The 13,132-nt window shown below is 41.4% G+C and overlaps 1 protein-coding gene across 1 annotated transcript in view; it reads right to left on the bottom strand.

The window, feature by feature from the left end:
• The window catches only part of clasp1a (cytoplasmic linker associated protein 1a), a 142,005-nt gene that overhangs the window by 3,461 nt on the left and 125,412 nt on the right, over positions 1-13,132 (bottom strand). Inside the window, exons 38-41 of the mRNA XM_059342953.1 lie at positions 9,563-9,753; positions 3,976-4,104; positions 1,994-2,200; positions 1,347-1,463 (exon numbers count right to left, since the gene is read on the bottom strand). Of these exons, the coding sequence (XP_059198936.1) occupies positions 1,347-1,463; positions 1,994-2,200; positions 3,976-4,104; positions 9,563-9,753 (644 nt within the window). The remainder of the gene's footprint in view (positions 1-1,346; positions 1,464-1,993; positions 2,201-3,975; positions 4,105-9,562; positions 9,754-13,132) is intronic.

Below are 13,132 nucleotides of genomic sequence, written 5' to 3'. Positions count from 1 at the left end.
TATTGACAGTTCAATTGGGCTATTCTATGTCTAGTTATGTACTCTTAAACATGTATATATTCCTATCTTATGAATATGCCCTCATGTCCTGTCTGGACCTCGCAACATGACATTTGATGAGAAAAAAGCTTTCTATTGAGATCATTTGGGTCCACTTTAGGGCTGCACAATTAATCAAATTTTAATTATGATCACAATTTTTGACCGCCACGATTAAATTAACTTGATCATTGGCTCTCCTGCATATCTAATCAAGCACTTTTTACACTAGTAGTCCACCAATCACCAGGGGGCGGGGCCGTTTTTATCCCCTGAAAAAAGCCTGGTCACTGATTGGATAGAACGCTAAGCAGGATGTGACGTAGTACTCGACGCCACAACAACACGCACCATTTGTAAAAGCCGGCAAAGCAGTATTTAAAGCAGTGTTTCCAACTTAGCAACTTTGTTGCTATATTTAGCGACTTTCCAGACCCCCTTAGCAACTATTTTTCAAAAAAGCGACTGGCGACAAATCTAGCGACTTTTTCTGGTGTTATTGGAGACTTTTGGAGACTCATTCTTACTCTTCTTAACGAGCCGCGGGGTCCAGAGGCTCGTTAAGTAGAGTAAGAATGAGTCAAAGCGGCACAGTCCTCCTGCAGCAGTCTCTCCCAGCTGTAGAGCCGGAGGGGATGTTAATCCCTTAGCGTCCAGTCTGCAAATTGCTAACAGGCTAACAGTTAGCTCTGTAGCAGTACAGTGTGTATGTGCTGCTGCTGCAGGAGGTGTTCACTTAGCGATCTCTGTTTGTTTACAACAAGCACCAGACACTCTGTACACACACTAAAAACTGTTCCTATTGTTTGTTTAAAAGTAGTGTAATAAAAATACGGATGTTTTCCCTGACATGATGAATAATTGTGATTAATAATCGTGACTACAATATTCAGCAAAATAATCGTGATTATCACTTTGGCCATAATCGTGCAGCCCTAGTCCACTTCATGTTTTTGTGCATTAAAACTACATCTTAAAATACAACTTGAGAATGTCATTGTACTTCCTTGGTTGACAGTGCATGTATCAGAGCCCTTTCTGATAACCAGTTGTCCAACAGATCAAAGGGGAAGGTCCTTCCATTTAGGTGAACCCGACCCTCAGACCTCCCTTACATAACCCAAGGATACATGTTGAAGTGAAAATAGGGCAAATATGAACCTGTGCTTTATTATTGGGCAACCGGTTACAACCGGCTGAAAAATAACAACATGGGAAGATGATAAGGCTCTGCGCCTGTTGAACAGGTTTTTGTGAAAAAGTGTGTATGAGAATGTGTACGTGCAAAGAAATGCCACAGTTGTTACCTTGCTGCCCGTGAGCTGTGCCAGGTGGGGTTTGAGATCCTCGCCAATCACAGAGTAGATAGCCACCAGACAGAACACGCTGGCCTTGCGGACGCTGCTCTCTGTGTTGTCATAGCCCTGCAGAGAAACAAGGCAGCATCAGCGACACCACACGCACAGACATACACCGACATACACACACACAAGGGGTCATCAAGAACGTGGGAGGAGTTGCAGAGAGTGCAGAGTACACGCAAACATTTCCAGGGACAAATAAGGCAAATAGTTCTCAGTGTCCAAATATGAACATTGTCCAAATATGCCTTGTTGGAGCTGACAAGGATGTTTCTTCTCTGTCTGTCTCCAAAAACTCTTGCTCTTGTGTTATTCCATATAATAGGACGAGCATATTACACTTTTGTCCAGGAAGCAAAGTTTATTTAATTTTTTTTATTAATTCAGGTTTCTTATAAGTGTGTTTGTTTATCATTTTTGTGAGTTTTACCATAATTGAGGCTGTGACATTCCAGTCAGAAATAAAGAAAAAAAACTATTTCTCTTGAGCAACAAGGAATAAAACATAACCCATACATTTTGTTTAATATAATCCTAATGTATAAACTCTTGGCGTCTCTGAAATAACAGCTTGCAGCATGTTAGCCTCAGACCTGTAGGAGTCCAGGGATGATGTCAGGCAGCAGCAGCAGTAAGGAGTCCTTGGCGATGCGTTCAATGACTTTGGTTTGCATCTTGATAGCAGCCAGGTTGATTGGGTAGTCGGCTGTCTGCACAATAGGGCAAAGCACCTTGATGCACTGCTCTGGGTGGATGGAGCCAGCCAAGGTGGATGCTGCCTCCTCTGCTGCACGAACCACCTAAAAGCACATGAACATGTACACATTAAAATCCATAACATAATGTGGGTAAAAAGAACGACATATTGTGTCAGTGGGGGGGCTACTGGTGCCTTACAGGGATCAACAAGGGGGGATCTTCCATCAAAGATGTGTTATTGTACAATTTGTGCACCAAAAACAACATGCAGTTAAAGATATACCAATTTTTCTACAAATAAATCACTCTCTAGATCAAAAGGCCCCTTTTTTTTTTACTTGGAATTTTGAATTCTGTTTGGTGTATTTTTGATGGATGAGTTTAATTTGTTGTCTGACCTTGAGCACTTACTCTGTATCCTAAACTGTGGATTATTATTGATTTGGAAGTCTCATCAAAGAGTAGTCTCAGTGTTTCTTTTGTGTATTCTATGTTCAATTTGTTATCAACATTTGATGTGTTTACCCACCCTCTGTACCCGCTGACCGCCCTGGCAGGGGGGGATCACCATGCTTTATCCTGAGTAACCCTCAAGCTTTCTCCTGTGTTCCTGAGTTAATCGTCAGTGGTTGGGTTTAATAAACTGATTGTCTTTATGGTGAGGGAAGTATTGAGCCTTTTTAAAACATCTATTATTAACCTTTTAAAAAAGGTTCCTTTATATGTCTTAGACATGTATTATTGGTATGTGTGTGTTTCTAAAAATGTCTAAAAAATGTTTTAGTACTGACAAAAATGTACGTAACAGTAAAACTATGTTTTTATTTGAATGTACAATATGGAGAGGTTGTAATCCCATTTATTCAATGTTCAGAATCAAAATCATCTTTATTGTTGTTTATTGTTTAATGTTGGAACCCGAGCAGCCATAGCAGCTTTTAGCCAAAACTTGTTGGGTGGTAGCTATGGTAAAAATACTGGCCCAAAATTATGTACAATATATCTTATGGGAGGACCAGCACCTAGCCCTCTAAAATCCCAACTTCCCATCAGCTATTGCTGATAGCTGATGATTTAGCCTCTGGGGGCAACTGGGGGCCAATACTTCTTCTGGTGTGGCCAGCAGATTTCCAAATGACTGATATTGGGGCAGAGACTTCCTGTGTGCTGGTCACTGTTTACAGTCCTATTAGCAGCTTGAGATGTGAGAATGGAGTTGGAGTTCTGAGATAAACTCTACGATGTCTTTAATAGATATCTGCATGTGAAGCTGATAAATATATTAATAGAAAACCAAAAATTCAGACTATAAATGCTAACCAGAACGCTTCACATACCAACATCTTGCCCCATTGCCTACGGATTCTTCATTCATATGCAGTGATCTTTTTTTATAGTCATAACCCTCCATTTTAAGCTGCACAAATACATTTACAATTCTACAATGTCATTCAGCAGACGCTTTTATCCAAGGCTACGTACAAATAAGAGTTAATACAACACAAGCAAGGATGAAGTCAAGAAACACAGCAAGAGTAAGTGCTGTGGGTTAAGTTTGAGTCCATTAGGACACAAGTGCTTTATAGGTCACAAGAGCGGTGAGTGAGATATTTGTCGTTTTCATCTGTGTAGATCAAGTGTGAAGATGTTCAGTAAAGAACCTTGAAGGTCAGTTGGTCATCAATCATGACACCCAAGTTTCGTGTAGAGCTTGTGGGTACAAGTTGCATGGATCCAAGCTGAAGACTGATAGGCTGATATAAGGTGGGACGGGGTATTTATTTACATTAACAATGGATCACATGACTGCAATGAAGCAGTTTTCAAAAAATTTGCAATGTAATATTTTCTATATTTTTATATGGGAGCTGTGTACCTCCTTGTGAGAGTCTTTGTGAGCCTCCAGAGTCTTCATAATGGTCAGCTCAGCATAGTTCTTAAAGCGGGCCGGCTGGTTCCTCAGAATCTCTTTCAGCAAACGCAGGGCCAGGGCTCGGATGGTGTGCTGGGGAAAACAGTGACATGGTGTATCGTCAAGCAGCGCCCTGTTCTGTAGAAGCACATTCACTCAGTGGCCCTCATTTATTAAACCAGCGTACAACAGAAAGTGAGCGTAAAGTGGGCGTATGATCATTTCTATGCAAGGCTGTTTTAAAAAAAAATCAATTTATCAATTTGGAGGTCAGCGGAGGGTACGATCAGATCTCACGTCTGCTCTCAGCTTGTGTACGCAGGTTTGAGTCAACATGAAGTCCACACATCTGAGTCGGATAATTGATCTTAGACTATTGTATCGATGTCTGGAGCTGATAAAATTCTGTGGTGTTTTGTTTTTTAATGGTGACAAAGCAAAACATGTCATTATGATCATTTATCACCTGATTAAAAATAAATACACCCTGCGACCGTGAAATTCTTTAATCAGAATACTCGCCGAGGATATTAAATGTTGTTGTCTTCTGTTATTTACCGTTATTATTATTATTATTATTATTATTATCCTGCTGGACACCAGAGCGTCAGCGTCTCCTTCACCAGCCGTTCTGACCCAATAGAAACATTTCCAATCAGCCACACGCTCCTCTGACTGGGACAGAATTATTACTAAATGTAAAGAAGTGAGTAATATTTCTCCATCATAATAATAACAATATTTGGATATTATATAGGCTACTAGGCTTTATATATCACGATGTATCAATGAAATATTCCAACCTCCCCAGGAGTTTAATGCTCCACTGCTACTCTCACTTTTTATGCTGCCAAACAAAACCATTTTGTTGTGTTGCAGCTGTTGGATGTCAGCGTTTCACTTTCAGACTCAGAAATTCGTCTTCTTTTGGAATTAAAACTTATTTTAAAACATTGTTTACCTCCTTCAACCAAAAAGCTGTGAAAACATTTAAGCCTGTGCCCCAATTGTAAAATATTCACTGAACTTGTTTGAGTTTATAACTATGAGTACTTTATTTCATAAACCTCCGTCGGTGCGTATTTCTGCAATATTTCTATTTCCTCCTGTTGTTATTTGTAACGGTGCACTTTGCTAATAAAGCTGACTTCAGGGGGAAAAAAATCCTCTTTTCGGCCGTATTGCACCCTTTGGTGTCGTAAACTCTCAAGGCGAGCCTTCTGAATCAGGTGCATATTATATCTTATATACTCTCTTATATATATATATACATACTCATATATATCTATATATATATACACATATATATATATATATACACATATATATATATATATACATATATATATATATATACATATATATACATATATATATACATATATATACACATATATACATATATATACACATATATATACATATATACATATATATACACATATATATATACATATATATATATATATGATTTCCCCTCAGATTTAGTGTTTCTGGCTCTGACTGGGAGAGGACGCTGGCACTGTCTGTTGCCGCTTCTCCCTCTGAGCTAAATTCTAGCAAGGTATTTTGCTTCATATTTATATTGTGTACACGATATATTTTGTAGCTTCTCCTCCTTCTTTTGCTGGATTGTACGTTTGCTTTTTTACCTGTGTTTTGGCTACCTGTTGTTGCTGGCTACCTGTTGCTGCTGGCACACCGGCTTGGACTCGAGCCGTTCCTCCGAACTTTCTGCCGCTGCCTGGTGGATCCTGCCGCCTTAGTCACTGTCCACCGATACCAGCACCAAAACCGGCTCCTTCCTGGGCAAACAATCTACTGCCCGGGTAGCCATCGCCGGCTAGACGCGGTAGCATCACCCGGCTTAGCGAGCAGCCACTCGTTAGCCGGTCGGACAATTTGCGGGCCGCTGATACCGCTGGATACCGCCCGGACAGCCTCTCAACTGTCTCGCTCGGATCACCTGCCATGCTGTGGATCATCCCGCTGTGTCTGACTGTTTCCCACCTCTGGTCAGCAAGTCCGTGGCAAACGGCTATCAACTCCGCACCCGTCCTGACCCGGCACCTCACCGGCATGACGTTGAAATACTCCATCCCCCAACTGCTCAATCTACAAAACTACAGCACTCCAGCCTGTATCCCTGCCATTAAACAACTTGGACTTCTACGCAGACCCCGCTACATCCATAGAAGCTGCCGCAGAAAGTTTGTTTATTCCCAGTCTGGTCACTCCATCCCATCCGTCTGGTCTGCCGAGCGCACTGTCGCACTACTGCCGCGTCATCAGAGAGCCGCCGCACCTGGATCAAATGGAAACACCACGACACCTCTACACCTCAAACTGGACAGAAAACGTGGAGTGGACTTCAGTCTACTTCGGCCACTACAGTCCACCACCCCATCAAACCTCAAAATAGAACTGTTAAATACACAATCTCTCACAAATAAATCCTGCTTCATACATAACCACATCTTGGACAAGAACATTAATGTAATGTGCCTGACAGAGACCTGGCATCAGCCAGAGGCATATTTTACATTGAATGAAGCCTGTCCCCCTGGATACAAATATTTTGAGAGAGCCCGACGCACTGGTCGGGGTGGCGGCCTAGCTGTCATTTACCGCAGTGACCTGAGACTGTCCCCCCTATCTCTGCCCGAAACATCCACTTTTGAATGCCTTGCATTCAAATCCAAACCCCCTTTCCCCGTGACTGTTCTACTCATCTACCGGCCACCCAAACCAAACCCAGCCTTCATCCCAGAGATCAATGAACTTCTCACCACACTATGTACCACCTCTGCACATACCATCATACTCGGAGATTTGAACATTCATGTTGACACCCCCTCCTGTAACCCTGCAGCTGGATTTTTACAACTACTGGACTGTCTTAACCTCACACAGCATGTTGATGTTCCCACACACAACAGAGGTCACACACTGGACCTGGTCATCACTGACACTGCCCCCATCACAAATCTGTCGGTGTACGATATGGGAGTGTCAGATCACAAAACCATTTCACTGGAGTTAAAACTGTCTCACCACATCAAACCAAAACGCCAAATTCATTTCAGGAACCTGAAAAGCATCAACCCAGACACCATGATTTCAGACCTCCATCACATCCCCTCCGCCAAATTCACATCAGCAGATGAATCAGTTGATTTCTACAATCACACACTAAGCCGTATCCTGGACCTCCACGCCCCTATTAAAACACGAACAGTCACCTTCACACGGACAGCCCCCTGGTTTACTTCACAGTTACGGACCATGAAAACAGCTGGGCGTGTACTTGAGCGGCGCGCTGCAAAATCCGGACTCACTGTTCACAAAGAGGCCTATCAGGAACACCTAAAGGCCTATTCAAAGTCACTCACAAAAGCACGTTCACAGTTCTACTCTAACATCATAAACAAAAGTCCTGGAAACTCAAAACAGCTTTTCTCCACCATAAATCATCTCCTCAAGCCACAGACCCTTTCACACACCGATAACACAGAAGAACAGTGCAACAGCTTCATCACCTTCTTCAGGACTAAAGTCAACACCATCCGCTCTCTTCTCTCCAGCTCCCCTGCTCTGTCTGTCCCTACTGCCGACCCACAGCCTGGGACTCTCCAACCTCTCTGCTACTTCCCCGACATCTCTAAGCAGGAGGTTGAGGAAATCGTCCGCAGGATGAAACCCTCCACCTGTGCCCTGGACCCTTTTCCTACAGCCCTGGTCAAATCAAACATCTGCATTCTAAGTCCCCTGATTACCCAAGTCATCAATCACTCACTCCAGGCTGGCTATGTTCCAACTGCTCTGAAATCTGCTGTCATCACACCGCTTCTTAAGAAACCCACCTTGGACCCAGAAATCTTCTCCAACTACAGACCCATTTCCAACCTCCCATTCCTGTCAAAAGTCCTGGAAAAAGTTGTTGCTGCCCATCTTCATGACCATCTCAACTCACACTCCCTCTTCGAAAAATTCCAGTCTGGTTTCCGTCAAGCCCACAGCACTGAAACAGCTCTGGTCAGAGTCACCAATGACCTGCTGATGGCAGCTGACACTGGCTCACCATCACTCCTCATCCTCCTCGATCTGTCTGCAGCTTTTGACACAGTCGACCACAACATCCTCCTTCAGCGCCTCCATCACACCATCGGACTCTCTGACTCCGCCCTGAGCTGGTTCCAGTCCTACCTGGCTGGAAGAACAGAATATGTCTCCCTGGGAGGGGCAAAGTCAGAGACACAGACTGTCACCTGTGGTGTCCCTCAAGGGTCGGTTCTCGGCCCCACCCTGTTCACCCTCTACACTCTTCCCCTTGGCCACATCATAAACCAGCATGGAATATCATTCCACTGCTACGCTGACGACACACAACTATATATAAAAACTGGTCCATCACTATCATCATCAACATCATCACCGTCATCATCTTCACCAACACTCAGCACCTGCCTTGAGGAGATAAAGGCGTGGATGGCAAACAACTTTCTACAACTAAACAGCTCCAAAACAGAAGCCATCCTAGTTGGCACACCACACCAGGTCCGGTCATCTCCCATAACGCACATCACCTTCTCTGGTCAGAACATCCCCCTGTCATCTACAGTCACCAACCTGGGTGTAACATTTGACACTCACCTCACCTTTGACACCCACATTAAACATATCTGCAAGACCTCCTTCTACCACCTCCGGAACATCTCCAAACTCCGCCCCACACTCAGTCTGTCAGATGCAGAAAAACTGGTCCACGCCTTTATCTCCTCAAGGTTGGACTACTGTAACGCACTCCTCATCGGGACTCCTAGCAAGAGCCTCCAAAAACTGCAATATATCCAGAACAGCGCTGCTAGGGTCCTGATGAGGGTGCGTAAATATGACCATATCACACCCATCCTTCACTCACTCCACTGGCTTCCTGTTTCATCCAGGATCGACTACAAAATCTCTCTACTCACCCATCAATGCATCCACGGAAATGCCCCACCCTACCTCAAAGAACTCCTCACACCACAAACCTCCTCACGTAACCTCCGCTCCACAAACAAACACACCCTACAGCCCCCCAGGACTAAGCTCCATACAATGGGCGATCGGGCCTTCTGCTCAGCTGCTCCCCACCTGTGGAACTCCCTCCCAGACCACCTGAGGGCTCCGCAAACAACAGACTCTTTTAAAAAAGGCCTAAAAACCTTTCTTTTTAGAAAAGCCTTTTATTAAATGTAACATTGTGCTTTGGCCTTTTAACCTGTTTTTAATCTTGTTGTACTCTGTAGCACCTTGAGATTGCTTTTAACAATGAAAAGTGCTTTACAAATAAAATCTATTATTATTATTATTATTATACACATATATATACATATATATATTATATGAGTATATATTATATGAGTATATATATTATATGAGTATATATATATATGTGTGTGAATCCTGTTGTAACACGAAATACACACTCATATCTGCACTCGTTTCTACGCTAGTTTGATAAATGAGGGCCAGTGTGTGTGGCATGCAGAGTCATCAAATAACGTACATCTTTATCACCCAGAGTCTCCAGCAGGAGGAGGAGGATGGTTTTAAAGTGTTCATCCCACACAGCCCGGTTGTCTTCTCGTGTGATCTTCAGCAGCTCCACTAGGGCACCTTTACGCTCCTCAGATCGCTCGTTGTGATTGGACAGTTCCTTAAGCAAGTCAGCTACCATATCTGAGTGGTCATGACCACCTGCTAGCCAAAATAAGATAAGAGTGAAAAGTTACACCTTAAACACAGCCATTGATAACTTCAATGTTCATTCATCATTTAATCTAGTCTTCAGAATTATCAAAACTATTACAAAAACTCAAACAAAAGCAGTGGAAAATTTTGACCTGTTTAAATGCAAATGCATTCACGAATAAAGAAGAGAAAATTGCTCTTTTGGGTTAAATATAAAGTGGAATGGCGTGCCAAGATGGACACTGTGGTGCATTCTGTGTCTGAATCCAAGGTAAAAGCTATAGATGCAACTAATATCTAAAGTCATGAGGCTATGGGACTTAAAGGAAAATTATGTAGGATTTAGTGGCATCTAGTAGTGAGGTTTTATTATTATCTTTATTTATTATCTTTTTTGAAAAGCACTTTGTGTTATATTTCTGTTGTATACAAATATATACAAATAGTCTGATTGATTGATTGATTGATTGATTGATTGATTGATTGATTGATTGAGGTTGCAAATTGCAACCAACTAAGTACCCCTCATGATGGAGAACTATGGTGGGCCTCAGTTAACAATAAAATGGGAAATGCCCTCTCTAAAGCCAGTGTTTGGTTTGTCCACTGGGCTACTGTAGAACCATTTTGGTGTAACATGGCAGACTCTATGTATCCTATGTAGATATGAAGGGCTCATTCTAAACTAATGAAAATCAACAAGGTTATTATACACTAATAAAAACATAGTTATGAGTAATATATTACATATTAGGGCTGCTGTGATTAGTTGGCGTATTCAACACAGAAATCGTTGCAAAAAATGTGTCAGCATCAGTATTTGGAATTGATGCTTCATTTTTAAAAATGTATTTATTTATTCACGGCTCCACAGTACCATCCAGCTGACAGTGCCAGGAATTATCCATAGGGAATTATCCGTTATTATCCAATAGTCGATTAATTAGAGCAATTTGGAGGAGCAGCTCGATAATTAGATAAGTAAATTCTCGATAAGTTAATAGATAGAATAGTCATGGCAGCCCTAATACATTTCTGCCAATACACTACTGCTTTAAATGTTGTGAATTATTAATATTTTATAATTTTTCCATAAATCGCTTCAAATTTGTCCATAAAAAAATATTGTATTAAAGTGGAAGGATGGGCGAGCAACCTTATTCTAATATGTGACATTATTGATTTTACAATAGTTGACAGTGTCACATTGGAAAACCATTGCAGCTACATGTTGAAGCAAGATACTGAACTGAAAATTGTTGCTGCGTTCATCTGTGTGTGAATTAATTCCCAGGTGGCATTGGTAGCCTCGGCCACCAATATGAATGTGTGTGTGAATGGGTGAATGAGCCTAGTGTGTAGTGTAAAGGCTTTGGATAAAAGCGATATATAAGTGCTAAAGGTGTTAGTGCAAATCAGCATCAAGTAGTCTGTTTGACGTTTGTAGAACCTGATAATGTAATAAATTCCCGATAATGTAATAACCCCGATAATGTAATAAAAATCTGCACTTGAGTCCATTGAAAATGTAATAAAACCTGATAATGTAATAACTTCCCGATAATGTAATAAAGTGCATTTAATGTAATACACTTTTTACCAATAATTTAATAAAGTATTACATTAATGGGAGGTTATTACATTATCAGGTTAGCCTTCATTTCGCAATTCCTGATACTGTAATAATTCCCCAATATTGTAATAATTTAACAGCAGACCACCCATTATTTGAGTTCAAGTGGTGATACTACAACCAATACTAGCTCAAGAGCTCTAGCGCCACCAAAAGGTCAAAGTTGAATGTTTATTAACTTTTGACCTGTTCATCCGTTTTTTCATGAACGAGGTATCCATTACACACGAATGCATTCAACAGCTTCTTGAAATCTAAAGGTGCTTGGTGTCATACTTTATTACATTATTGGTAAAAAGTGTACTACATTATTGGGAAATGCACTTTATTACATTATCGGGAAGTTATTACATTATCAGGTTTTATTACATTTTCAATGGACTCAAGTGCAGATTTTTATTACATTATTGGGGTTATTACATTATCAGGAATTTATTACATTATAAGGTTCTACCATGTTGCTATTCATTACTGCCATAACCTGGATCTCTAAAAAGTATTGGAGATATTAATCCAACCACCCAAACAATTAGTAACAGCTGGTTCTGCACCAACTGCAGGACAGGTTTGCGAACATAGAGGTACTAGGTGAAGTTTAGGGAAGTTAGAAGGCCATGGAAAAATGGTGGTGGGAATTAATAGAGCTGACTGAATAATGCAAATACACACAAAGGGTGAGTGGAGTGAAGGTGCAGTCAGTAAGTCAGTAAGGGAGGGGAGGCATGATTACCAGGAGCAAAGAGCTTGGGGAGCACCATCTTGTTTTCACCACTTTCCTGACGTCGGCCTGGAGAGGAGGGGGGTGGAGGAGGGATGAAGGTGGAGGTGGGGAGGTGGGTGAGGGACACAGGGGCAGGAGGGTGCAGAGCAAAGGATGTGATGACGACAACAACAACTGACACACAGACTGTAGCTCTTCTGTTGTAACACACAAGCCAGACTGACACACACCTGTGTTTGTGGTAAAGGAATTGAGAGAAAGATGCAGCTCTTTGTTTTATATCGTGTATCAACATTTAGCCAGCTAAATTCAGGTCTTTACACCTGGAGGGTGTCTTTCTTTATGTTGTCAAAATGACATAATGCAGTACACAATGGAACAATGGTGGACAACAGGATGATAAGTGAAAAGCTGGAACTCCTGCCTTCTGGTTTATTTTAACAAATTTCATCAATCTGAAAAATGTTAATTCTTTCTTTCATGTACCGGTACTTCTAAAAGTCCAAACTATGAAACATTCAGTTTCAAATCTGAGCACCTCAGTACCCATGTTTTTGAGTTGGCATATTTTCATACCAGCTTTGAGCATCACATTAGAAAAGCTGAATGGAAACAGCAAAATATCATAAAACATTCTCAATTGTGGAAAAACATGTTCACGCTTGCTTGAGGTGGTTTTTGCCTTTGTTGAAAATAGCTCTTCCAAATGTAAAAAACAAACAAACTGCTGAATCTTCAACATTCTACTGGGGCTAGGGTTGGTTTCATGTATTTTCTACCAAGTCCAGTTTCTCTGAATTCAACACTTACCCAACGCAAACCTATTGTCACTTAAGTTTATTGGTAACATGCTGACTTAGCAATTAGTTTGTGCAACATTTCAAAAGTTCACGTAAAATTCTCTTGACAATTGTATGCAAACACAGCTTAAAGAATGCTTCAATCTCGTAAGAAATTCTGCAGCTGGAAAAGTTCTGAGAAAACTGTTTTTGATTGTGTTTGTTAAAACTGCAGTTTGAAAAGCATGTGCA

This window comes from Centropristis striata, chromosome 10, assembly GCF_030273125.1.
Source record: "Centropristis striata isolate RG_2023a ecotype Rhode Island chromosome 10, C.striata_1.0, whole genome shotgun sequence".
Lineage (NCBI taxonomy): Eukaryota > Metazoa > Chordata > Actinopteri > Perciformes > Serranidae > Centropristis > Centropristis striata.
This window is presented reverse-complemented; position numbering and strand designations above follow the sequence as displayed.